Raw genomic sequence first — 26000 nt, forward strand, 5'->3', positions numbered from 1 at the left:
CAATAAAGAAATATATAATTCATATTTATAAAAGCTCGCACACTATTGTGAATGATAACAATTTAATACCAGCTGTTCTTAGAATATGTGATCTCCTTTTTTGTAAAAGAAACAACATCAGTTTTGGGTGTTTTAGTTGTTTTTTGGAACAAAAGTGCAATTTTAAAGTCTTTCGAACTAAATTCCTGAACCGAAATAAATATGCACTGCGAAAAAGTAACTAAAACGGCGCGGGACAATTATGAGTATCACACAGACTAAAACTTTGAGCTCCAATCTGTGTGGTGTTCATTGTTATCACGAGAAGCTTAGCTGCGAGCTACCAGGCTCGTCAACAGGTTGCGGATAGTGGAATGCTCCATACGGAGTAGCTGCAACGGCAGTCGCGTAAATACTGAGTGCCTTTGATATTCGACATGACAAGGTGTCCAATAGCCAATGGCCATCAAGGTCCCGCGGCGATCGGTCCTTTAGACCGGAATGAGCTTGCGCACCTATAGGAGCTAGATGAGGTTCACCACCTCCACATATAGACATGTGGCTACAACAACAACAAAAACAAACTAAAATTTGAAACAGAAGTGAGTAAATGTAGTTTTTGTCGTTAAAAGCATGTAAATACATATTACGATTGGTCGTATAGACCGTAAGGAGCTCGCTTGCCTACAAGAGCTTAACGAGGATCGCCACCTCCACATGCTAATGTGGCTACAACAACATAGTACATACATATATGTGTATGCGGTGGGAAGGTTGTCTCCATAACTTTAAAGGACATTTTTTTTGTTTTGTAATTGAAAAGTTACCAATATTCCTCCAGAACTCCTCTAAATCATACATTAAAGCAAGGAAAACAAGTTTGCCTTAAAATGGTAATACTCTTGTGCTAAAACAGTGACGGGATGCTCACATTCACATATTAAATATTTCCAAGCTAGCTGGATAATGTTACTGTCTACTAGTACACAATTAAGTTCAATAGTTATGTGGATTTGAACATCGCTGATATAAAAGCATACTATTGTGAATGGTAACTCATCACATACGAGTTGTAACTCGAATCTTCTCTGCTCTTTTGACTTTTGACAAAGGTAGAATAAGCACTGTGGGTCAGACGGATGCCTTTACTGTTGATAACTATTTTCGGAACATTATGGGAGGCAAAAATTTAAGCTGTCAAACATTATTATTTCATATTGTTGAAATTAAATATTTTTATCAATAACTTAATTTTTCCATTAATAAACAACATCTTATTGTCGCCCCTTTTTGTAAGATCCATGTTGTTAGATATACATCCATATCGAACACTTACCTATAAATACTCTCACGTTGGGCCATTACACCCAAAGTACTGTTGGCGGGATTTGCCCAAAGTTTAATGGCATAAGCAGCATCCATGCTGGAGAGGAAGCCACGAGCACAACCAGAACCGGTGGGCCAAAATGGTTCCAGCAAACTATCACCCACCAAGCATTGCAATAATCTAAAGCCATGACGTACTATAACGCGACATGAAGATTCAGCAGCAAACATTGAGGTAAAATCAAACATGGCAACATCTGGTTTGCCATAGTGGTTAACGGCGAATTCTAAATTTGGCATTTGGTATTTGGTAGAAAATTCAGCGGCTTCTCGGGCATAGTCCAAGAGTTTTTCAGTATTTACATTAATGGGGGCCAAAAGTTCAGCAGGATCGGCAAAGTCCTAAAAATAAACAGAAATTCCACATAAGTTGTATTCTTTCTAAAAAAAAAAGAGTTTCAAATACTAACCTGCATAATGACACCCTTGTCTATGAGACTATGCTTCTTGGCGGTCATTACAAAATAGTGCGTCTCATCTTTGTAATAGACTATATTTTCCAAATCTATACCAGTTGTATGGTACAGCTCCTTAAAGAATGACTGATTGAATATGAAGGCCACACCGCTAATTTCCTCCGCCTTGGCCTCAGCTTCGGTTTTCTTATTGATAAAATTTGCCGTTATGGCAATGGCCAATTTGCCTCTAAACTCTTTGCGCTTGAAGCCCTCCAAGGTATTACGTTTGCCATCCGCACCTATTAAGACGTCAAATTCATAATGGGATACAGCATGATCGGCAGGTGAAACTTGAGCTCTCCAACCACAACCATCACCGCTGGGCTCAATGGTGCGATCAAATGATACACCCTCATGAATTTCGACGCCCAGTAGCAAAGCCACTTTGAGCAGTATGCATTGCAGCTGTCGTATAGAGATGTGGTCTATGGAACCGGCACAAAATTTACCATAGAATTTTTTGGCGCCCAAATTACGCAGATCGGTGATGACGAATGGCCACAGATGGAGCACATTATTGCGGGATATGCGATCTCTTTTCTCCACTACCACTACTTTGGCACCCAACAATTGGGCTTCAATGGCTGTGCGCAGACCACAGGGGCCGGCACCAATTACCAGAACACGCGTACCCGTACAAGCATTGCCCTTAGCATAGGCTCTATGTGAAGCTCTGGCATCGAATTTTTTCCACAGTGCTTGAGCTTTCCATGAACGCACTTTAGTTTTCAGCTTCGGATAGAATTCGTTAAGCGGGGCAGGACGTAGACCGACGACATCGCACATTTGACGATGCAGGCCCAATATTTGACGCATTGTGGTGGCCACACAAAAGAGATCGAACATCTCGGCCGCAGCAGCGGCTGCCTCATTGTCAGCCATTTGTTGCGCCAACAACTGCTGCTGCTGCATTTGCAGCTTCTGTTGTTGGCGTTGATGAGCTGACCGACTCATGCTGCAAAGAGAGAAATAGAAAAGAGGAAGAGTGTGTTAAAACAAAAGTTAAAGAGTGAGTTTTTTTAACAAAGAAGAATATGCATACATACATGCATATGTATGTATTTAGTACACATTTAAATTATCAACAACAGGGCGAGAGGGAATTAGTTTCCAATAAAACTTGTAGAATTACTAAAAATATCTTTTCTTCTTTATTGGAGGATTTGTAAAAAAACCCAACCAAGATTGCAATTGCGAATTTGTCCACCAACATTACATTAACAACCAGCGGTTCTTCTTCTTCATATCAATGCGTGCTTTCGAATTCAAAACTCCATACCTTTTTACAGTACAATTATAATAAATCGGTCCAGGTCCACATAGGTCAAGACCAATATCAGGACTTCCACTATAATCCATGTTTTGACTATAATTTTCACTAAAATCCATTGCAAATTTTTCAAAACATTAACTTTACAAATTTAATTTTTAATATCGTTGGAAATGAAATGTCTGTTCCCTCTTCGTTTGACGCTATCATTTCCACTGGAACTTAAGTATCCTTACACCTGCTCATTTATACTTAGTGGGAAAAAAGAAAATTGCATTTCCTTTCATTTGTCAGAAGAACACACAATTTATTTTTAAGCAAATATTACATAAAGACATTTACAAAGTCATTGAACCCATTTGTCATACATACATATGTTGCTGCAGGGGAAAAACGGAAAAATGCCTCAGATGTGTAAACTGTGTACAAAAGAATCAAACACAATGGAACCGCAATACCAGCGAACAGCCTAAGGACGGGCGTAGACAGATGCGCGACCGACGATCAATTAATTATAAATGTGAGGCGAGACTTCATAGAATATTTATGACTCGTGGTATCATCTTTTGTATTTATTACTATAATATAACGATAATTAACAAACAAAAGCACTCCATCATATTCGTCATGTTGATGTAAAGAAAGAAGAAAAATGATACAGCAGATATGTGCAGACATGTATGCTGTATAGCTAGGATATATTCCAATTATATATCAGCGTACTTACTAAATATTGGGTTATGAGACCTTTATTAGATGCGTACTCACTGTAAGAATGTCCTGAAACGCGCTTGATTTTTCGAAATTGCCCAGTAGCTCACTACTTCCTGTATTAGAACAACCATCCCCCATATTATTTTTGCACTATAGAGTTCAACTGTTTGGAAGCTAAATGGCAAAGACATTTACCAAGTGCAACGAAAATTCCCATAAAAAATACAATTGTCTTAAAAAAAGTTTGAGACAAGTTTTAGAAAATTGGGCTCGCAAGCCAGTCTGTTTAAATTGCTTGTGTGTGACCGGTCTTAGTACATCCACTTCTAGGATTGCCATAGTATAGTTTTTACAAATTAGTGTGTCCATTGTATCTATTGTGAATAGTAAAATAAAATTCAAAAAAGGTATTTGGAGCGGTCAAATTCCCCTTTAAAATTAAGTTTTCTCCTAATTCGATCACAAATACAATATTTGTTGTGTTTTAGAACTGTACACACAAGCTGTTAAGGACAAAAATAAAACGGAAACAATTTATTGAGTTCAAGACTGTTTGACAACAGTTGGTTAGCACGGTTTGCAAACCTAACAAACAATTTGCGAATAAAAATTGTAAACAATTTGCGAATAAAATTTGCGAAACATGTGCGAGCATAGAAGTCAAATAAAATGTAACAAGAATTGTGCACGCATTTTTTATACATATTTGGTTTAAATTTAATTTTGCCATTCACAATAGAGGTATGTCCGCAGTTGGCCACAATTAGCATAGCTAAATTATATATAGATAAAGAATTTGAACTTCACACATAGACAGGTTGTGGCGCTTGTGAATATAGATAAATGAGAATTATCTAAGAACATGCAAATTTTGCTGTAAATTTGATTTTTTTAATTGTTCTCCAAACTATGGCGTTACGCACGTATATAGGGTTTCGGAAGTCGTGGCTTCCAATATATGTATCTTTCTTTTATTTATTTTATTTGGTTTTTTTTTGCTGTAAATTTAATTTTTTTATTTTTTTGCCAGAGCTGCTTACCTTGAAGAAAAATAGAATAATTACCGACTCCTATAAGCTTGATATTTGGTGTAAAATTTTGAGAGCACAAAAATTTCTCTATTATGTCAATACTCTTTGCATTTAGTTGTGAAAAACTTATCTTGGCAACACTGCAGACAAATGTTCTACACAGAACATCGTTGTTTTTCTTGATAGCTGTCATTTACAAACGATTTTCACTGCACTGTATAGTACTAAAATGAAGCAGGGCTATCAATAAATTTGTATTCTATAGCAAAGTCACACGATTTTTATTTACAAGTTTAATAAATATTTTTGACTTTTTGATTTTTTGAAATCCTGGCAAACGGTGTTACCACATGTCAAATAAGCAGTGTGGATAATTTTTTGCGTTTTATTTTCGTTCTTCACAGCTTGCGTTTACAGGTTGAACTAGAATAGGGCTAATCAACTTACTACCTTTGGTTGACAGCAAATGTGAGAAGTAATAAACCTTAAATCGTGTTTACACTTGGAGAAAATCTAGATTTGCGACGAGATTTTCGAAATCTCCAGTTTTGCAACGATGTTTCCCATACATTTTCAGTGTGAGCAAATGTACTTATTTGAGGAGATTTGCAGCAAATCTCCTTCGAAATTTAAATGCAACACAGCTTATGTCAGAAGTAGCACCCCTAAAATCATGTTTACACTTGGAGCAATTTGATTTTGGAAATCTCGTGTTTTGCAACGAGGTTTCCCCGACCGACACGGGATAACTATGAGCACCACAGAGGCTGATATTTTAGCTCCGACTTGTGTGGTGTCCATCATTCAATGGGAAGCTTAGCTGAAAGCTACCGGGCGCGTCCACAGGTTGCTGATGGTGGAAAGCTACGTTTTTTTGCGGAGTAGCTGCAAATGCGGCCCCGGGCAGTCAGCGAATTTCGATAGGAGAGTCTATATGAGGAGTCAGGTGGCACAGGTTCTTAATTAAATACTGAGTACCAATGATACTCGAGATGACAAGGCGAGTTATTGGCGCCTTCAAAATGGCCAACATCAGCGTTGGTCGGATCTTGGAGCAAGCGATTCGCCACGAGGGATACATGTGCAATCCCATAAAGACCATGCGGTTGGGGCACTGGGCCAGTAAACCGCCCCCGGAAAACTATGAGAAACAAAGGAATAGAAAAAAGTCAAATTCTTCAACATCAGCTTTATTTGTGCCCATGCCCCGACGGAAGACAAAGACGAGCAGACCAAGGATATTTCTACGATCGCCTAGAGGGAGAATATGACCGCTGCCCCGCCCACGATAATAAAATCGGTCCAACAGTCGGAAAGTTTAGCCTCCACGAGATAATGTCCAGTAATGGGTTGAGGCTAATAGATTTCGCCGCGGCAAATAACATGGTTGTTAGTAGCACCAGATTTCAACATAAAAATATTCACAAAGCCACATGGCTGTCACCCGATCAAAACACGAGAAACAAAATTGATCACGTTGTGAAAGATGGAAGGCATTCATCGATCGATCCGTGGAGCGATATAGATTCGGATCATTACCTTGTTGCAGCAAAGGTTCGCACCCGTTTGAATATGGTGAGGAAAGTACGATCTGACACTGCACGGAAGCTAGATATTCAAAAGCCTCAGAATGAAGTCCGGAAATTTTATCAAAGAATTAAACATCAAACCGATGGATTTGGTGCAGGCAAGTCCTCCTGCAGATACAAAGTAGAAAATCTGGTAACTGACACAGGTAGCATGCTGAGGATATGGAAGGAACATTTTATCAACTGCTAGTGTCCGACGTTGGCGTTGAATACCGCAGAACCAATCAATGATGACGGTATAGAATGTTAACCTCCTAGTCTGAATGAGGTCCAAAAAGCAGTGACCCGACTAGAGAACAACAAGGCAGAAAGAGCCGACAGGTTACCCGTTCAACTATTTAAGACCGGAGGCGACACGCTGATAAGGCGTATGCATCAGCTTATCTGCGCAATCTGGCTAGAAGAACGCATACCCGATGATTGGAACCTCAGAATACTATGTCCCGTACACACGAAAGAAGACAAGATGAAATGTGCTAACTAAAGAGGTATAAGTCTCCTACCCATCGCATACAAGATACTCTCGAGCGTACTGTGTGAAAGATTAAAACCTAAAGTCAATGAGATAATTGGGCCCCATCAATGCGACTTTAGACCTGGTAAATCCACCCTGGACTAGATGTTCACACTGCGCCAAATCCTGGAAAAGACCCGAGAAGGACAAATCAATACCTACCATCTCTTTGTTGACTACCAAGCCGCTTTCGATACCCCTTTACGTTCAAAGGTATTTCAAGCCATGTCTGAGTTTGGTATCCCTGCAAAATTAATAAGACTGCAGGATGACACTTGCTGATACGCGTTCCTCAGTAAGAATAGGAAAGAATCTCTCCGAACCATTTAATGCCAAACGAGGTTTCAGTCAAGGAGACAGCCTATCGTGTGATCTCTTCAACATCCTGCTGGAGAAGATTATACGAAATGCAGATGTGAATAGATATGGCACACTAATCAAGAGAAAGTTGGGAACCACAACTTTGAGATAGTAACTTTATCTACCTTGGCACCGCCGTAACCGAAACGAATGACACCAGTTTTGAGATAAAGTGAAGAATAATACTGGCAGTTTGGATAAAGTAAACAGTATAGAAATAAGGCCACCTCTCGACAGACGTACTGTTGTATGGTTCTGAAGCATGGGTACTTGTGAAAGCAGATGAGGCAGTGCTTGGAGTATTTGAGAGAAAGATTCTTCGAAAAATATGTGGACCAGTTTACGTTAATGGAGAATATAGGCGACGTATGAACCACAAGCTGCATGATCTGTATGACGACGTTAGCATTGTTACACGCATCATAATACAACAGCTGCGTTGGCAAGGTCATGTTGTCAGAATGGGTGAAGAAGCTCCAGCAAAGAAGTCTTTTGAAGGCAAACACGGTGGTACACGCAAACCGGAAGACCAAAAGCCCGATGAAAAGATCAAGTGGTGGGAGACACCTCGAAACTTTGTGTCAGAGATTTTAGAATGAGCGTAGAAGATCGAGGCGCTTGGCACGCTATTCTACGTTCGGCAAGTGGAACAAATGTTCTGTCATAGCCAACTAAAGTAAAGTAACAGTCAAATTTAAAAAAAAAATCGTTTCACCAATTTAATTGCTTGCCACAATAAATATGTTGAAAACGATAAAAATGCAAATAACAATAAAAACGTTGTCAAAAAAATCTCTGTTGACAAGTGCAAATCACAAAGCAAGTGGATTTGGTCTCTAGTGTAAACATGGTTTAAGCGCCATTAAGAGCCCAAAGTTAAAGTGCCAGGTTGGCAGCTCTAGAATATTAAATGTAAATATGTATTGAAAAATGTTTGTTCTTCCCATTATATTAGTTAATAAACCAAAATTTTAATAAAATAACTACATATTGTTATATTATTCATTTGACATTTTTTAATTAGTAACGAAAAATTTCAAAAATTGGATTAAGGAATTTTGTCATTTTTGAATTACAAATTTTCGAATACTATTGTATTTCACAAAATTTGTTTTATTTCAAAAATAATTTAGGGTTTAATAAACTCTTTTGCCAAAAACTTAAGACACGCGGATACACTAATGGCAAGAAGCAATATAATAGATGTGCATAAATGTTGACATGCTTATATACATTCATGTGTACATATAAAAGCGTGCAAAAAAGACTATGTATATGTACACACATATATGTATACATACATCTCTATAGTAGACAACATTCATCTCAAGATGTCTTCATGTCATCAACATTCAAACTAAAGCCAATATCTTTCCATATTGTATTTGATGAAAGAGAAGGCGTCAACAGCACCAACACTTTGTGATGAGGCCCACAAAAAGAATCAAGATCAAATACAATAATAATAACATAAACAACGACATCATTATAAACAACAACCGCAAAAACCAAGAGACAACAACAGCAATAGCTGAGCACTCACACGCAGTTGCCTAAGGGTTTCCTTATTTTCGCCAAAGACTTATGGACTTGAATTGCTCCACATGCAAAGATTGAATTGACACGGGTGGTGGTACTTGGACCTATTCGTCTTAATCTTATCCCTGCAAATCTTTCTTTCCACATCCTACGAAAAGTTGAAAAATGGTTTTGATTGCAGAGACAGAATGAATAGGGGGAAGGGGAAGATGGCTGCAGCACAAAACATAAAATTGTTACCAGAAATAATCTTCAAGTGGGTCGATAGTAATCACCTCAAAGAAAAACGAATACATCAAGATACCTCAGACTTGTATGAGACAGTCGATCGGATGGTTAAGAAGGGCAGGGTTACCGTATTCGAAGAATTATAACAAAAAGTTTTAGCAGATAAAATCTCCAAGTGGGTCTTTGGTAATCCACATTAAACAAAAACCAATACATCAGGAGAGCAGAGCGTTGTGCCAACCAATGATGTTTGGTATTATGTAAAAAGCGAAAAAAGAGACAAAAGAATAATAAAAACTATTATGTACATAGATTTTATCGGAAAATGTTGCATATGGATTTACAATTCTATGGAAACTATTTCCAATCTAGGTTTATTATTTATATTGGTATAGAATTGAACAAAAAACGAAGAAACCTAAAACTTGTATAAGAATTGATTAACATTGTTGGGCGTCAACGTCGAATATGTTTGTTTCCATGCCCAGCCTTCTATTCGGTCGACCCTTGAGTCCTAAATTGTTGCTTTGCGTAGAAAAACGACTACAGGGTTGATAAATCTTTAAAACTAATAATTAGGCGGCATATCGATGCTCCAAACAACTAAAATTTTACCACTCGATTCATTTGCACACTGCTGAGCACGTATGCCAACTGCTACCTCACTTTTGGTGTCTTTTGTGATTCCTCCAACATCTATTGACTATACATGTTCCTTAAGTGAAATAATGAGGGGTAATAGTCAAGTCTGTATAAACCGACTAATGGTAAATTTGCTAGAGGTACCCCAATGTTCTACTATTGCTGTGTTTAATTTTAGTACTGGATACACATACCGTGAAGAACAAAAATAAAACATAAAAATTGTATTCAGTGCAAGTCTGCTCTTTGGCATCAGATGGTTACACCGATTGGCGTCAAAACCATGCAAATGCAAATTTTGCCCATGAACATTCCACTAAGGAACAGGGGCAAACTTCTCACATATCAATGAGTGTAGTCCGATTCAAGTTTAAGCTCAATGATAAGAGACATCCCTTTTATAACCGAGTCCGAACGGCGTGCCGTAGTGCGACACCTCTTTGGAGATAAGTGGTATAGTACCTCACAAATGTTGCCAGCATTAGGATCACTTTGATGCCCTCATGTGTTTTGCTAATTTTATTTATTAATTTATGATTTTGACGCCATACGAGGGAAAAGTACAAATATTTGTAAAATGAATAAATAAAAGTAGCAAAACACATGAGGGCATCGAAGTCAAATAAAATTTTATTTTTCCATTCACAATAGAGGTATTTCTACAGGTGGCAACACTTAAATGTAACAAACAAATCATGGCAATCCTGAATATAGTTTTTCTACATTCGCCTGTATTGATGATTTATGGACTGGATAGATGCATTTCCATACAAATTTTTTTGTACTGCACTATTTAGGTTGTACTAATATAAAACAGGGCATATATTTGGCTTCGTTCTGCAGATTTAAGGAGTTATTTAACTGCTAGAAGGGACATAGTTGTTTCTGAATAAAAAGAAAGCTCCACATTTTGCACCGAAAATAAGGATACCAACACTTAAATTATGGTTTCATTCGTTTCATACTGGATTCAGACTAGAAGTGTGCACGTGATTCGTGAATGAGATCCAAATCTAATCACGTGATCGTGCGTGAGCGTGATTGAATTAAAACTCTTCGTACGTGAGCGTGAATCACGACTCACAACGCTAATCATGATCACGAGAAAATTACGCATCACGAGATATCGCAGGACTCATAAGAAAATCACGACTTAGGGTTGGTATTCTATTCTGCTTCTTCTGCTTCAAAATTTGATACCAATCAAATGTTTTAAATAAAATCACCTTTTTATCTGCACTTGTTTTCTATATTTTATTTATTTATTTTTTTCGGAAATGTGCGTCAGCGTGAGTGAAAGATCTCTAGTTCAGACTACCTCCCCATACTTCTATCTATGGATCGATTATCATAACTTCTCATCAAGCCTCCCTAGGACGAATCAGCATTTCACTTTTTACCCACTGGTCAAATATATCCGTAAACAGGCAACGGGACTTGCAGACGAGCGAAGATGAAGAATATGGTAACCCTAAACGACAACATAAAGTCGCCATTTTTCAAATGCAACCGGGTATATGCAGCTTCCCCAATCCCTATGGTCGGGTTTTGACAACCACATGCTAGAGGTGTTCATTCTAAAACTAGGGAATACACAGCACATGCTTCCCCTCCCTGCAACCAAATTGTTCTTGGCGACTGGAGCCTAGTTGCAGACTTTCGAGATCTGAATACGTGAAAGAACATAACTAACGATTAATGGATGTAGACACGACAATAGATTAAAGCCCTATTTTATTTAATTTTGACATTAAATTTGTATAAACATGGTATAACATCATATAAATTCGTAATTTAGCTCATGAACTAAATACAACATCGTTATAGTAGATAAATTTCCATTTTCATACAATTTTCACTGCAATACACTTAATAGCATTATAATAAAAATTAACAATAATCTCCCAAATCTTAAAGAATAGGGTTTGGGAAATTTACGCATAGACTTTCTAATGGATCTAAAAATAGACTGTCTGACTGCTGTAATACTATTTCTTAATCATTGAGTTGACTAAAATAATCAGTCATGGAGACGGAATTCTTTGAATAAGACTGATAAATGTTTGCATACGGCAACCCTGGTTAGTTGGGTCGAACAGAAATTAATAAACACATGAACTGATACACACACATGCATAAGTGGAAATCTGGGTGGTAGGCATAGATACAAGCAGAGTGTTTAACATATGTTTTGCCGGGTATTGCATTAGTTTATCGATCTTGTTTTGTTTATACTTCCCATGGCATGGCTAACACACACGTGTGTTATTGGGTGGTATACCTTCTACAAAAAAAAACCACAAACGTGTTTGGTTATAAAGATGAATATATAAATGTAGGAATAAGATACGCATGGTACACGTACACATATTTTATATATATGGAAATATTCAAGGGCATTGGGCGTAAAACGCAAATATTTATTAGATTGGGTAAACTTATATTGCCGACACCTTCAATTAGTATATCGTAAGTTCGGACCTATTGTTAAAAGCCACTAACATTGATACTCCGTACAGTAGAAGAACTAAAAATAAATAAATGTAGCAATCATTCAACTTGCCTAAGATAAATGCAGACTAAGAGTTGGTATTCTATTCTGTTTTCGGAATAACCGCTGAAATTTTGTAATTGTTTCCTGAGCGAAATTTGACAGCAATCAAATGTTTTTGTTTCCACATCACAACACGTTTCTTTATCTTGTTTTCCATATTTTATATATTTTTTCTGCAATAAATCAAGAACAACGAACCATTTAAACCAATAAAACAAACAAAAATTATGCTGGCAAAAGTTTCAAAAGTTACCACTATATTAGTGTTTGCCATTTTTCTCACTATAAGCCGAGTACCACTTTTTCGCCTTTTTTTAACCAACGTTTCGCCGACTTTTTTTATATGGAGTTTGACTGTATTCCCCTCAAAAAGCTGAACAGAATACTCAGGTTCATTTCCCAAAACTTTTATTTTCATTAAATTTTATCTTAAGCTGTTTAGACCTAAGTTCCGTAAATAAAAATTCCTTTTTATTTCATTTGCCCCAACGTTTCGTCAATTTTTGTTGACTTCTTCAGAGGATACGCTTTGTTGTTGTTTGTCGATTGGAGTTTTGATGTTGGAGAATATTTTGTTGTTTGTTTGATTCGCTCTGTATGCTTATTTTATGTTGTTTGTTTTGTTCATTAAAGCTTCTAAGATTTTGTTATCTGTTAATCCAGGGATGTACTTGAAGCTACAATATCTTTTGGTTTCTTCATTCGTTGTAGGGTTGCCATAAGTGCTGTTTAGTTGGCATTTTATTTCATCGAAAAGTTTATCAATGAATTTGGGTGTAAAACTATTGGCTTTTAATATTTTGGTTATTGTTTTGAAACTGTCTTGATGGAATCGTTCGTCACTGATTTGGAATACTCTGGTGATAAAAATTTTAACGGTGTTGATTATCTGTGATTTTGCCTGTGTTCTGTGGTAATTCATGATTCTACCAGATACCATAGTCTTCTGGTACCAATAAAATTGTATTTAGGTATTATTTCTCCATATTTTTGTATCCAGATATGCTATATGGTTGTCCTTTTCTATTTCTAATGTAAATTGTATTTTCTGGTTGTATTTGTTAAAAATTTCATGTATCTAATCTAAATCATCCTTCTTAATTATCAATAGCGTGTCATCTTCTTTTCGTTAGAATTAAGAGATTATACAATTCTTCTCTGCCTCTCAGCTGTTTTCTTATCCATTCTTTCTACACTGCATAAAAACTCACTTTTCTTTGAACAAAAAGAATTTATGGTTCGCTTGATTTTCTTAATCACCATTAAAAAAATCGAAATAAACAATGATGACCCCCATTACTGTCGAGCACATTTCTTCCTACATACATTAGATTGTGGGATTTTTTTATGAATATATGTATTGTGAGGAAGAGGTGTTGGCCACAAAGATCATTCGTTGCATGAACTCAAACTGACAACAATAACAATAATGATAATAATAGTCACTCGTTGTCAGTCGCTCACCACATTTCGTCCGATAATAATAACAATAAGAAAAAAAGTAGTCTTAGTCAATGTCAATAAACGTTCATTGTACCCCATCAAACGCAAAGGGGGCCTACACACACAATGACCATCATTATCATCTTCAGCATCTTGACAATAGATTGAAAGAAATTATTCATCCAAAACCATTGATGCAGTACAAGAAAAATGACTTATTTGATTTGTAAGTTCATTTTTTCCGCCTTTGTACGGGAATGTGACAATAAAAAAACTTGCTTCCTCCAATCAGTGCACTGAGTGACTGAATATTTATCCTGTGATACGTATATTTTTTTTTTGAATTACACTAAAATAAAATTCCTCCTTTGTGAGATAAGTTTTATTGTTTCTTTCCATATAAATACATACATACACCATACCATAGGAATTGTTGTGTTGCCAGACAGTAGTCGTTTGCTTTGATTTTGAAAAAAAAACTTAATTAATTTTGACAATCAAATAATTACTTGGAAACCAATTATACGCCACTGAAACCTTGTAAATGCATCTTCACACACAGACATATAGTTGTGAAGGGTAAAAGTTCTTAAGAGTAATTAGTTTGCATCATGAACTTGTTTTTGATTCTTTTAATAGCAAAAATATTCATCTCAGAGTTGGTCTACGAGTTAATATTACACTGCAAAAAATTGCGAAACAACGCTTTCATAGCCTGAATGGCAAAATGAAGAAGGCGGTTTCACTTACCTAAAACTAAAGGTGGAACGGTTCCCATAAACATTGATCTTGTTCAAATTTAGACAGGAAACTAAACTTCACACCCAACAGTTTGTAAAGGCGAGAATACAATTCTTATCCTATGCACCTGCAAGAGTGCTACTAGCAATCGTTGGTAGACCCCAAGAGCGTCATGTAATCTTTGTATATTGCAAAATTCAAACGGCCACAGTAATCTAATGGGTCGTTTATGGATAGCAACCAACGATCAGTTAAGTGGTTGTCTGACAACGCAACCAAAAAAAATGTCTACTATGTATGACAACTTTTGTCTATTGAAGCCGGTATTAATATTTTGACAGTCCCGCAGTAAGAAAATGTGTAAAGAAATAATTAAATCACTACAAAAAAAAAAATAGCGGTCTCCACTGAATTTCCTTCTGAAGAAATAATAGTGGAGTCTTCCTTGGATATTGAATTTGTAGCCGTAAGCATATTTTTTAAAAATGTTTCAATATTTATTTCATGTTCTTACGTTCCACCCTCTTCATGTGAGGATATTTTTTTAAAACACTACTTACTCAGATAGTAATTATGATTTATGTGGAACATATCCGTATAGAATCAACAATTTAGCTATTATAGACGTGTCTGGGATTGGCGAAAACGTAGTACTTGAAAATTGAAGGTCACTGAAGATAACTTTTAATCCTCGTCCAGATGGAATTCTATCGAACATTTTAAATGATTGCGCTCTCGCACTTTCATATCCTCTTTGTACACTTTTCAACAGTTAATTAAGGCATGGATATCTGCCGGAATCCTGGAAGCAGTCTTATAAAAGACCGTTATTTAAAGCCGGAAATCGCAATGAGATTTCTTATTACAGGGGAATATCAATTTTGAAAGCTATTCCGAAGCTATTAGAAAAAAAGTTCACTGACACTATTTCACATCAATTCTCCTCTGTATTGTCTCCCTACCAGCATGGGTTCCGGAAATAGAAATCGACGATAACAAATATTTTAGAATTTACTTGTTTAGTCAACGTTGGCTTAAGGGGACGCGACAAAACGGATACTATCTATACCGATTTTAGTAAAGCATTTGATAAAGTCAACCACAACCTTCTGTTAAGAAAAATAAACCTTATTGGTTTCAGTTCCTCTTTACTAAAGTGGATCAGATCATATCTGAATGGACGTACTCAAAGAGTTAAATTCAAGTGTTCCACATTGTAGCCATCTTGGCCCAGTGCTGCTTTGTTTGTTAAACGATCTCCCTTTTACTTTAAAGCACTGGAATATTTTGATGAATGCAGATGATGTAAAGATCTTCAGATCGATGAGAGACTCTGATTAACAGTGTTATCTTGAGTATAAGCTTGATACTCTTTACGAATGGTGCAACAGAACTTTATGGAACCTAATATTTCCAAATGCAAACACATATCATTTTCAAAAATAACCTCTCTTAAAACTAGGTACTTTTTGGGTTCCAATCAACTTGAAGTAGCCTATAGCTTTAGAGACCTTGGATTTCTTCTAGACCAACGCCTCAACTTCCGTCAACACATCTCAATGTTTGTAAACAAAGCACGTGGTGCTCTTGGATTTATAAAACGCTGGAGTAAAGAAATTAATTATTTCTCTGTGACGAAAAACTTATATACGTCGCTAGTCAGAAGTAATCTCGGGTACGGTTAAGTGGTATGGGATCTGTACTACAATATTCATTCTGATTTGATAGAATCGGTTCAAAAACAATTTCTGTTATATAGTCTGTAAGACTTAAAAAAAACTACGTGTTTGAGTTCGCCACCAATAGTGAATTGTGATTTTCCAGCAATCAGAATTTTACGCTAGTACTCCATCACGAATTACTTTCTTTATAAATCAAATCAGAAGAATTTACCTACCCTGTATGTTGTTGCGGTCTGGTGGACGAAACTTCAAAAATCCAACTACTGTTCAATACTTAGCCAGTTTAAAAGGATGACTTTTTAATCATCGCAGACCCATTAAGTTCTACACCATCTTAATTTACTGAATTTAATGTTAATCTTTGCGGGTATACAAATTGACATACTGATAAGGGATCTTTCTTTTTTTATAAATCATCGGTTATGAACACTTTTATCGTTAGTACAATGCCCCATTTCCCAAACATTACGAGTATCACGTTCTAGTCGCTATTACTTTATCTCATATGTAGCATACATATTGAGGTATGTAGTGTATTGCAAGTGGTGTTTTGGTATCACTTTCAGCTGTGCAAAGTACGGTCGAGATAGGTCTACAACCTGGTGTAGCTGCCTTATAAACCGCTAAAATTTTGCACGAGGTGTTTTCTTATGACTTCCAACAACTGTGCTTAGTATGGCGCAAATCTGTACATAACCTGATATAGCTGTCATATAAACCGATCTGGGATCTTAACTTCTTGAGCCTCTAGAGGGCACAATTCTCATCCGATTTAGCAGAAATTTTGTATCACTGCTTCTCCCATGACCTTCAATATACGCGTCCAATATGGTCTGGATGTATCTATAGCTTGATACAGCTCCCATATACACCGATCTCCCGATTTTGTTTCTTAAGCCCCTACAAGGCGCTATTCTTAATTGAATGTACTGAGATATTACACAATGAATTCTAGGAAGTCTCTTAAGTTAGGGGTTAGGTTGATTTGTTCCCTTGGGATCTCTTGGTGTTTTTAAGAAAAATATATTTATTACAAATAGAAAGACCAACCCAATCCGACATGCCTACTTATGAATCGCCACCCCACCTTAAACAAATCAATCAATATTGCAATCATTTTCGGAAATTATATTCCTTTTCTTGCATTGCTATAAATTTGAATTTCACAGATATTTTAAATACACAAAAACGAATTGATTTCAATTTGTCACATCAAAATGTTTGCCAAACGTAATGCGCATACACAGTGAAATAGGTACATGTCTCTATATGGAAAGTTATAGTGTTGCCACTCCAAAAAAAAGCCTAGGCAAAGATAGTTGTAACGGGAATATATTTATCATGTGTTACTTAGGTGTTTAAAATCCTTTTAGTAAAATCCAGTAAATTAATAATTTGCAGGTTTTTGTTTGTGCTATTTGCTGCTAGTATAGTCACTGGACTGGCAAATATCATATACAAACACCATCATAAACCTAAGAGAATGTAGGCGTTTAATAGGTAAAACACAGCCGTGTTGTACCACAACAAAAATCTCATGTGTTGGATGGAATGAAATGGCATGTATGGTATGAATCACTTCCCCCCATAAACCAAAAACAAAATACAATCTACAATAAAAGTGAGCAACAAAAAGCAAAAGTTTAACAAAAATAAACATAACAAAAAACCATGAACTGCATGCAATCAGAACAGAGGAAGAAGAGAGATAATAAATAAAAAAACTAAAAGTGGATTTCAATGAAAATTTAAAAATATCCAAAAAAAATATTTGATTGCAATAAAACCAAATTAATTATTTTTCCCATAAAAGGGCAATTCGTTTCAAGTATTGATCTTGAAATTTCAAAACAAATGGTTGCTTGTTCGTGTATGTGTGTCAGTGATTGTTTGCAATTTTGTTATAAATGAAAGGAAAATTATTTCGATTCCGGTTTGGGAAAAATCTATACAGACATAAAATTTTTGGCGATTTGCCAACAACAGAAAAAAATGAATATGGAATAAACAAACATGATGTTACCATCCCTATGAGGTGTTGATGCGCTGTTGTTTACAAAAACATGCAAAACGACGGCACAATATTTAATAAAATTTTGTATTTAATGAAAATCTTAAAATGAATGAAAATGCAGTTCCATCTATTCTTTGCGATGTTGTTTCTCATATTTATTTTGTTGTGTCCCATCGTGTATATTGAATTAATATGTTAAAATACAGACATTTTCACTAATTATAGCTTGCGATTGGTGGCGATTGATGCCTAGCTGGCTGCCAGCAGCTAACACAAATGCTCACTCAATCATAAAAGAAACAACAAAAGAGATTAAGTAAATATTTACCTGCCTTCATAAAGTCTAACAAATAAACAAGCTACATATGCCCCTTCAACGATTAGCACAGCTTGTGTTTGGGTACCCTACATTACGCAATGACAGATGATTTGCTTTTATTTTACAACAAAGAAAAAAAATGCCTTAAAATCGGGTCGTAAAACTGTCAAAGTTATATCCATCATAGTAGAAATGGCAGCTAAATGATATCTGTTTTTATTTTGACATCAAAAGCACTTGCTTCAAAGTTAATTTAAAAATAAAGTTATTCGTAATTATGAAGCCCAAGCGTAATAGTGTGATTGCATTATATCTGGGGGAAAATCACAATCGGCTATTGTTGGCGAACTCAAACACCTCAAAATGCATAGAATGATTTTGTATCGCACCATAAATCGTTATATACTGCAGCACCAAAGCTCTTTAAAGCGATGCTTAGCACGTTTGGTAGTTGAAGTCTGTAATAATGAGTTAGTCTGAGGTGTAATTTTTAACACTACCGATGTAAGTTAAACAAATAACATCAAGTGTAAGCAACATTGAAATAAGCAACATGCAGTGCCCCCTATATTCGATCTATACCGGCCTCGAAATTGATATTAAATACCACCTAGCTTGAGTTTTTGCCCAAGAATATTTGTGAAAACAAAAAGGCGTTTTTAAAAATCAAAAGAAATCCTGTGTATCTTCGTATGTGTATTAGGGTGCAGATAAAGCGTACAAAATAGAAATTGATAGCTTTATATCCAAATCTTTATTAAAAGCACATTCTTTAGAATTTAATTTTGTGCCTTTGCGTTATATTTGTCGAAAATTTTAAAGATTTTTCTTTAGGTCTTAATGAGGCGGTGTATCATATACCGGAAACAATTCGACAATAACGGAAATGCCCAAAAAAATTTTAACTCTGATTAATTCCTGAAAGTGGGCTCTCATAAACGTACCGCACATGGCACATGCGTGGATATAATTTTGTTTTTTGGGAAAAGTAGCCAATTTTAGTGTTTTTTGCTACGTTGGTAAAACAGAACGAAGGAACAAAAAAAGTTCAAAATGCCATTTTTGAAGAATGGTGGATCTAGGAACTTGCCCATGATTGGCATGATTCCCAAAAATTGTTTCATTGTTAAAGAAAAACTTCAAATTCTACGAATATACTAATTGCTACATAAAAACGTGTTTTGAAATAGGATCTCTTTGAAGATGAATGAATTATATATTGTTGAAAAATTTGCGATTGTTTTTTTCTTTCTTAACAAAGAGATAAAACTGGAGTATTAAATGTTTTTTTAATGTATTTATTGCAGTATTATGAGTAGTATTCCTGAAGACACAATATACATTAAATGGAAGGATACCAAAGAACCTTTAGTGGATTATTTACTAAAAGTTCTATCCTAGTGAATATTTCTCTTTTCTTTTTTCTCTCTTCAGTTAACTACTTATAATGTAAGATATTTCAAAGATCATAGAAATATCAGAGATTTTTGTTCGCAAAAAATTTGACAGCAAATGTCAAGCTTATAATATGTTGGCAATTATTTTACTTTTCTTCAAAGCTAGCAGCTCGGCCGAAAAAATTAATAAATTTAAATTTACAGCAAAAAGAAAAGAAATAAAACAAAGAAAGATACACACATTGGAAACTACGACTGCCGAAACCCTATAATCGTGCATAACGTCATAGTTTCCTTCACGGGAAAGAAAATAATGCATATTTAGAAAAATGCAAACGACGCAAACTGCATGACATTGAGATAGAGCTGGCAAAATATCGATGGCACTATCGGTATCAAATTTTTTGACTGAATATTGATTGATATTTTTCCGATGGATACTATCGCAAAAGATAAATTGTTTTCAAAACTAAACAAAAATAAGCAACACTGACACTGAATGTATCCTTTAAGATACATTGCGCCTATTGAGGGCACAATTTTCATCCGATTAGACTAACATTTCGTACAATGATTTCTCTCATGACTTCCTACTGAGTTTATTAACCTTGGTTTTATTTGGTCTGTGAATAGATATTGCTTCTATATAAATCGATCTCCTGATTTTTACTTCTCATTTTCGTTTGAAATATATAGAAATTAACGATTATCGATACTATTGATATTTATTATTAAAACTATCGAAAATGTCGAATGTTGCGATTATTGATAGTTTGTCAGCTCTACATTGAGAGCAAAATTCAGCTTGGTGCATATTCGTAGATAATTCAGATTTATCCTTATTCACAAGCGCCACCAATCAGTCTAGATGCGAACTTCAAATTCTTTATCTATGTTATTTCCATTGACAAAGGAACTAGGGTTGCCAAACGTATAATTTTTGTAAAATTGCAAAAATCGGATTTTGATATAAAAAGAAAGCAATTTAAAGATTTGTTTAGTTTTAAATTATTCTATGTTTAACCTAATGTACGAGCACACTTTACTTACTAACACACTTGGTTGGTTGTGTATAAGTGGCAAAGAAATCAAAATGCGTTTTGACGTTAAAATAGATTCCCAATAGAAAAATGTTCCGCAGTAGACCAACCATCCTACTCAAGACATCACTCTTGTCTTCTGCCCCCTCTGCATAACAATCTAATTAAATGTGCAAAAAAGAAATATAATAAATTCAATTTTATTTTGCAAACGAGCAGTGGCGTTTTTGTTTGATTTTTTTCCTTTTTATGTTTATGCCGCATTTACCCACTAACAAATGGCAAACCAATTTTGTTATGAAAAGGTGATACAACCGAACAATTGCTTCGTGTGGTTTAATGGCCAGCAGCAGGAAACGGAATCAAACAAAAAAACAGAAATTAAACATATGGACGTCAAAGAAAATACCCCTATGGATTATGTGATCAAACAAACATATGGCTAAATATTATTGAACTATATAGGCTAAAATGGGTGATTCACCTACTTATAGCAGAGTCTAAGCAAATTTGGTAGTTGAATAAAGTGCCCATTGGATTCCACTGTGGTGTAGAGGTTAGCATATTCGCCGATGACACTAAACACCTGGGTTTTAATTATGCCTAGAATATCAGAAAAAAATTTGCGGTGGTTATCCCATCACATGCCACATTTGTGCGGAACAGAGCTTTTAAAATCCTGATTTAAGCGTTACAGAAAGCTGTTTTTCTGGAAATGTTTTGCCCAGTGAAAAATGTGCCCCTTCCCTTAGAACTAAAAATACATTAGGAACAGCTAATCTCATGTACCTGCTGTACGACGACAGCATGGCCGTTAGAGATGGCTTGTAGAAAATGACGTATGACGTATATACGTATATGGCATACGTTTCCGACGTATAAGACATACGTCGAAAACGTCGTAAATCTAGCCAAAAAACTAGTTATTGACAGAATTAAAAATAATAAAGAAATCGTACAGCCATTTTTAAACTTTTGTTTTAATTCTTTGTTCCCCTAACTAATGATTCCTGACGGAATCTCTGACGTATATGACATAGATGTTATCATAATTAAAATGTTGATATATTAAAATAGCAACAATAACAAATCTAAAACAATGATATGATGTCTCAACTAAACAAGTAGCAGGGCTTTTTGGAGGTTTATGACATTTACTACTTTTTATAGGTTTCATACAAGTATATGACGTTTACAACTTTTTGACAGTCGAAAACCTAAAAAGTCGTCCTGCGAACCATCTCTGGTGGTCGCCCTTAAACAACCTGGATTATAAATACGCTATACGAGACATCATCATAGTTCTAAAGAATATGATAGTAATAGGACTAGATTTAGTGCTGCAGTTTTTGGTAGGTTCCTACCAAAATTGGTAGGTTTTTTCTCTTGGTAGGTTGGTAGGCCGAGCTCAGTTTTTGGTAGCGCATTTCTGGGCCCAAAAATGTATGTCCGGAGACAGCTTTATCAAAACTCAGCACAGTTGTTCATTGAAATCGGGGCGAAAATATGGGTATAAGTGCGCTATATCAATATACAGGTTATCAGTGAACGTAAGGCTATAGAGTGATTTCAACAAACTGACGAACGAACATGGCTAAAACCTTTATGAATAACCAAGGTACTAGGTTGTTTGTAGCGTTGAAAATGTATAATTTGATGATTAATTTGATAGGCCATTCGGCCTATCGGTAGAATATAAATAATTTTATTGAGTGGCAACACTGGAACAGATGCAAATCTATAATTGTGACCGTGATCCTTAGTTGAAAAACGCAGCCTATCAATCAATTATATTCCTAGTCACTCACCTGACAGCTGTCAGATGCTTTCAATAAACATGTGCCAAACCCCATTAAGTTATGGCATAAATATATTATTTTTGCAATTACCAAAGGCCGAAGGTTAATGTTTATTATATTTCAACTACTATATTGTCTTAGTTTTTTAGCACCACTGAAAATTCAGTCTTAATCTAATTTAATCGTAATTGCTTTAGTTTAAAGTAATTTTTTGAATTTTATTGATTGAATTATTGTAAATGGCTACTTTAGTTTAAACGAGTACTTAAAAATAGAGAGGTAAAAAAAAGTAACAATCTTGGCAAGTTAGGCTAAAGAACTCGTTCACTTTGGCATTATCTATCCACTGAAGAACATCTCAACCCGTCTTTAATAAATCTATCTATCTAACCCACACGATTTTTTTCATTAAAATCAAAAATTTAAAATTTTTCGAAAAATTTAACATTTATATGCGATTTGTTGGACGACAAACAATAGATAATCGTTACATTGTTGTATTTTTGAACAAGTGTGGCACAACGGTGACGCTGTCTGTAGGCCCTCATCTGTTGTTCAAAACTGCAGCCCATTGGTATTTACTTCCCACATACAATCGACTTCCCTCCTTGGATATCGGTGACATTTTTTCCTGCTTAAGGGTTGGTATTCTATTCTGCTGTGGGAATAGTCGCTGAAATGTTCAATTGTTTCTCGAGCGAAATTTGACAGTAATCATTTGCTTTTATTTTCATACCAAAATACGTTATTATCTGCACTTATGGTTTTTTATTTTTTTTTTTTTCGCAAATAAATAAAATAGCAAAAAGAAAAAACGAACCATTGAAACCAATAAAAAAAAAATTATGCCGACAATGGTTTTAAGCGTTGCCACTAAAATTTCTTTTTGCCATTTTCATCACTATAAACAGAGTATTCCGTTTTCGCCTATTTTCCTCCAGCGTCTCGGCGACGTTTTTTTATATGAAGCAGCGTTGACTCCTCAAGAGAACGAACTATATTAAGTCCGATGGTTATAAACATTACTTTTGTACTCTTTGTGAAAATTTGCATACATTTCTTCTGAAAGTCGTTCGGTTATCAAACAGATGTTTTATGGAAACCAGCTGTTTTATTCGAATGAATAGGAAAAAAAATAATGACTGTTCTTATTCTCATGTAATTTTTTTTTTTTGAACAAGTTCCTGGACGCACTTAGTTGTTATTTCAATGTAGCCCTAAAGAGAAAAATTCTATATTTTATTGAAATTTTCTCAAAATTTGTTCTAAGTTCACTACAAAAACAAAATTGTATTCACAATTTCAATATTTTTTTACGAAATTTTCGTTGCTATAAGAAATGTGCAAACAATATTCTCACTTTAATGCATTGTTTTGATAGGCTGTCTTGCGATTGAGTGAAATTTACTTAGAATTGTGCACGTTTTTTAATCAAAACTGAGTTTAAACTTAATTCCGCCATTCACAATAACCTTTTTTTTGCCACACTTATTTGTAAAAAAAATGCAATCATAGTGATGTACTACATAAGCCTTTACTTTCTTTAATCCTAAGGCAACGGGAGGGCACTTACCATTGGTCATCATCCGCTTCTGACATTTTAAATACTCTTTAACATAAAGTTCAGAACGAACAATTTGTTAATGCCAAACTCAAGGACTTTGATTTGATTAATTAATTTTTTTTAGGTTTTAGTAATTTATCTTAAAATATTAATTTCTTTCTTTCCTTATTTTTCACTTTGACTCAAGGTGTATTTTTAAATTTGATTTGATTTTACAAATTTGAATTTGAAACACACTGGTGTGATTTTTATTTTATAATCTTTCAACGATTTCCTTAAAACTAAAGAATATTTCTAAGGATACGCTAACACTCTGATCACATTTAATCGAACTTTTCCCGAAAATGTTACACCATCTACTGAGAACTTTCTAACTCCAAAAATGTTAAATATTCTTCAAATTGCATTTTACTTTTTCTCGTCACAGGTGATAAGGTAATATACAAACAATGACTAAGGTTTTGTTTACCCCTTGTATGTTGATAAGAACTTTCTCCACATGACCATTTTAGGCATTTTTCGATTTTGGCGTGGCGTTTGGGCTGTCGATAAGATTTGCAATAAAGTAGATAACAAAATATCGAAACAACAATTAGTTATTGTTTGCATTGAACATTTAAAATAATGACAAAAATACACTAAACTGTGCACGCGTTGGAAAATTGTAGGAAAGTGACAGCTACAACAATGTTTGTGTATATCATATAAATAATGCAGGTTTATGTATAAAATCTACTTCTAGGATTGCCATGTTATGTTTTTTATAAATTAGTGCACCCTCGGAAGTAAAACGTCTATTGTGAATTGTAGAAAACCGTTTTAAACCAATTATTTGTTCTATTGCCAATGCAAAAAAAATTAAGAGGAGAAACGTGTATACCTCAGAGAGCAGAGAGAAATGGAAAGACTTGAGTGTGAGCGAAACGGGATGTTCAGAAGTCAGATTGAAGTCTGGAATTTCTTTCAAAAAATTAAACACCTAACCGATGGCGTTGGTAAGGGCACATCCTTCTGCTGAGACAAAAAAGGAATCTGATAGAAGATGCAGATTATGATAGAGCTTAGGTTATATAAACAAAATTTTTCCCAACTGCCATCTTTGAAAATGGCATATAACATTGTTATAGAAGGGTTATATAGCAATAAGCCGGCGATACCTGTTATCGATGGGTTGCCAGTAAAATATTTAAGAACGGAGGCGTATGCATCAGCTCGTCCGAGCGTACATCAACATATATCAAATTTTTTTGTCGGCTGCAAAGCAACCATTAACAGACCTTAACGTTGATATGAAATTCAAGCCATGTCTGAGTTCGGTATCCCGGTAAAATTGATAACACTTTAACAAGTACTACCAACTACTTAATTTCCCAAGAACATTCCAAAAAGGAACAGGGGATACCTCTCTCATATCACTGAGTGCAGTCCGATTAAAGTTTAAGCTCAATGACACGGGGCTTCCTTTTTTATGCCGAATCCGAACGGGGTGCCGCATAGCGACACCACTTGGTAGAGAAGATTTAACATGGCAGGATACCTTACAAAAGTAGCCAGCATTAGTAAGGGGATAACTACCGCTGAAAATTTTTCTGATGTTCACGCCGGGATTTGAACCCAGGCGTTCGGCGTCATCCTAAGCTCTGCGCCACGGTGACCTCCAAGACTTGAACAGGTTTCTCAGCTAAATTAGGAACGAATCGATCAAACGCCGTTAACGAACTCTTTAATATCCTGTTA

The 26000-nt window shown here is 35.4% G+C and overlaps 1 protein-coding gene across 1 annotated transcript in view; it reads right to left on the minus strand.

Moving 5' to 3' along the window:
- LOC106080531 (F-actin-monooxygenase Mical) overlaps positions 1–24415 on the minus strand; it is a 68953-nt gene extending 44538 nt beyond the window's left edge. The window contains exons 1-3 of the mRNA XM_059361398.1: positions 24273–24415; positions 1776–2778; positions 1316–1707 (exon numbers count right to left, since the gene is read on the minus strand). Of these exons, the coding sequence (XP_059217381.1) occupies positions 1316–1707; positions 1776–2778; positions 24273–24298 (1421 nt within the window). The 5' untranslated portion in view covers positions 24299–24415. The remainder of the gene's footprint in view (positions 1–1315; positions 1708–1775; positions 2779–24272) is intronic.
- Between the last annotated feature and the right edge of the window lie 1585 nt (positions 24416–26000).

Source organism: Stomoxys calcitrans, chromosome 2 (assembly GCF_963082655.1).
Source record: "Stomoxys calcitrans chromosome 2, idStoCalc2.1, whole genome shotgun sequence".
In the NCBI taxonomy this organism is placed as follows: Eukaryota; Metazoa; Arthropoda; class Insecta; order Diptera; family Muscidae; genus Stomoxys; species Stomoxys calcitrans.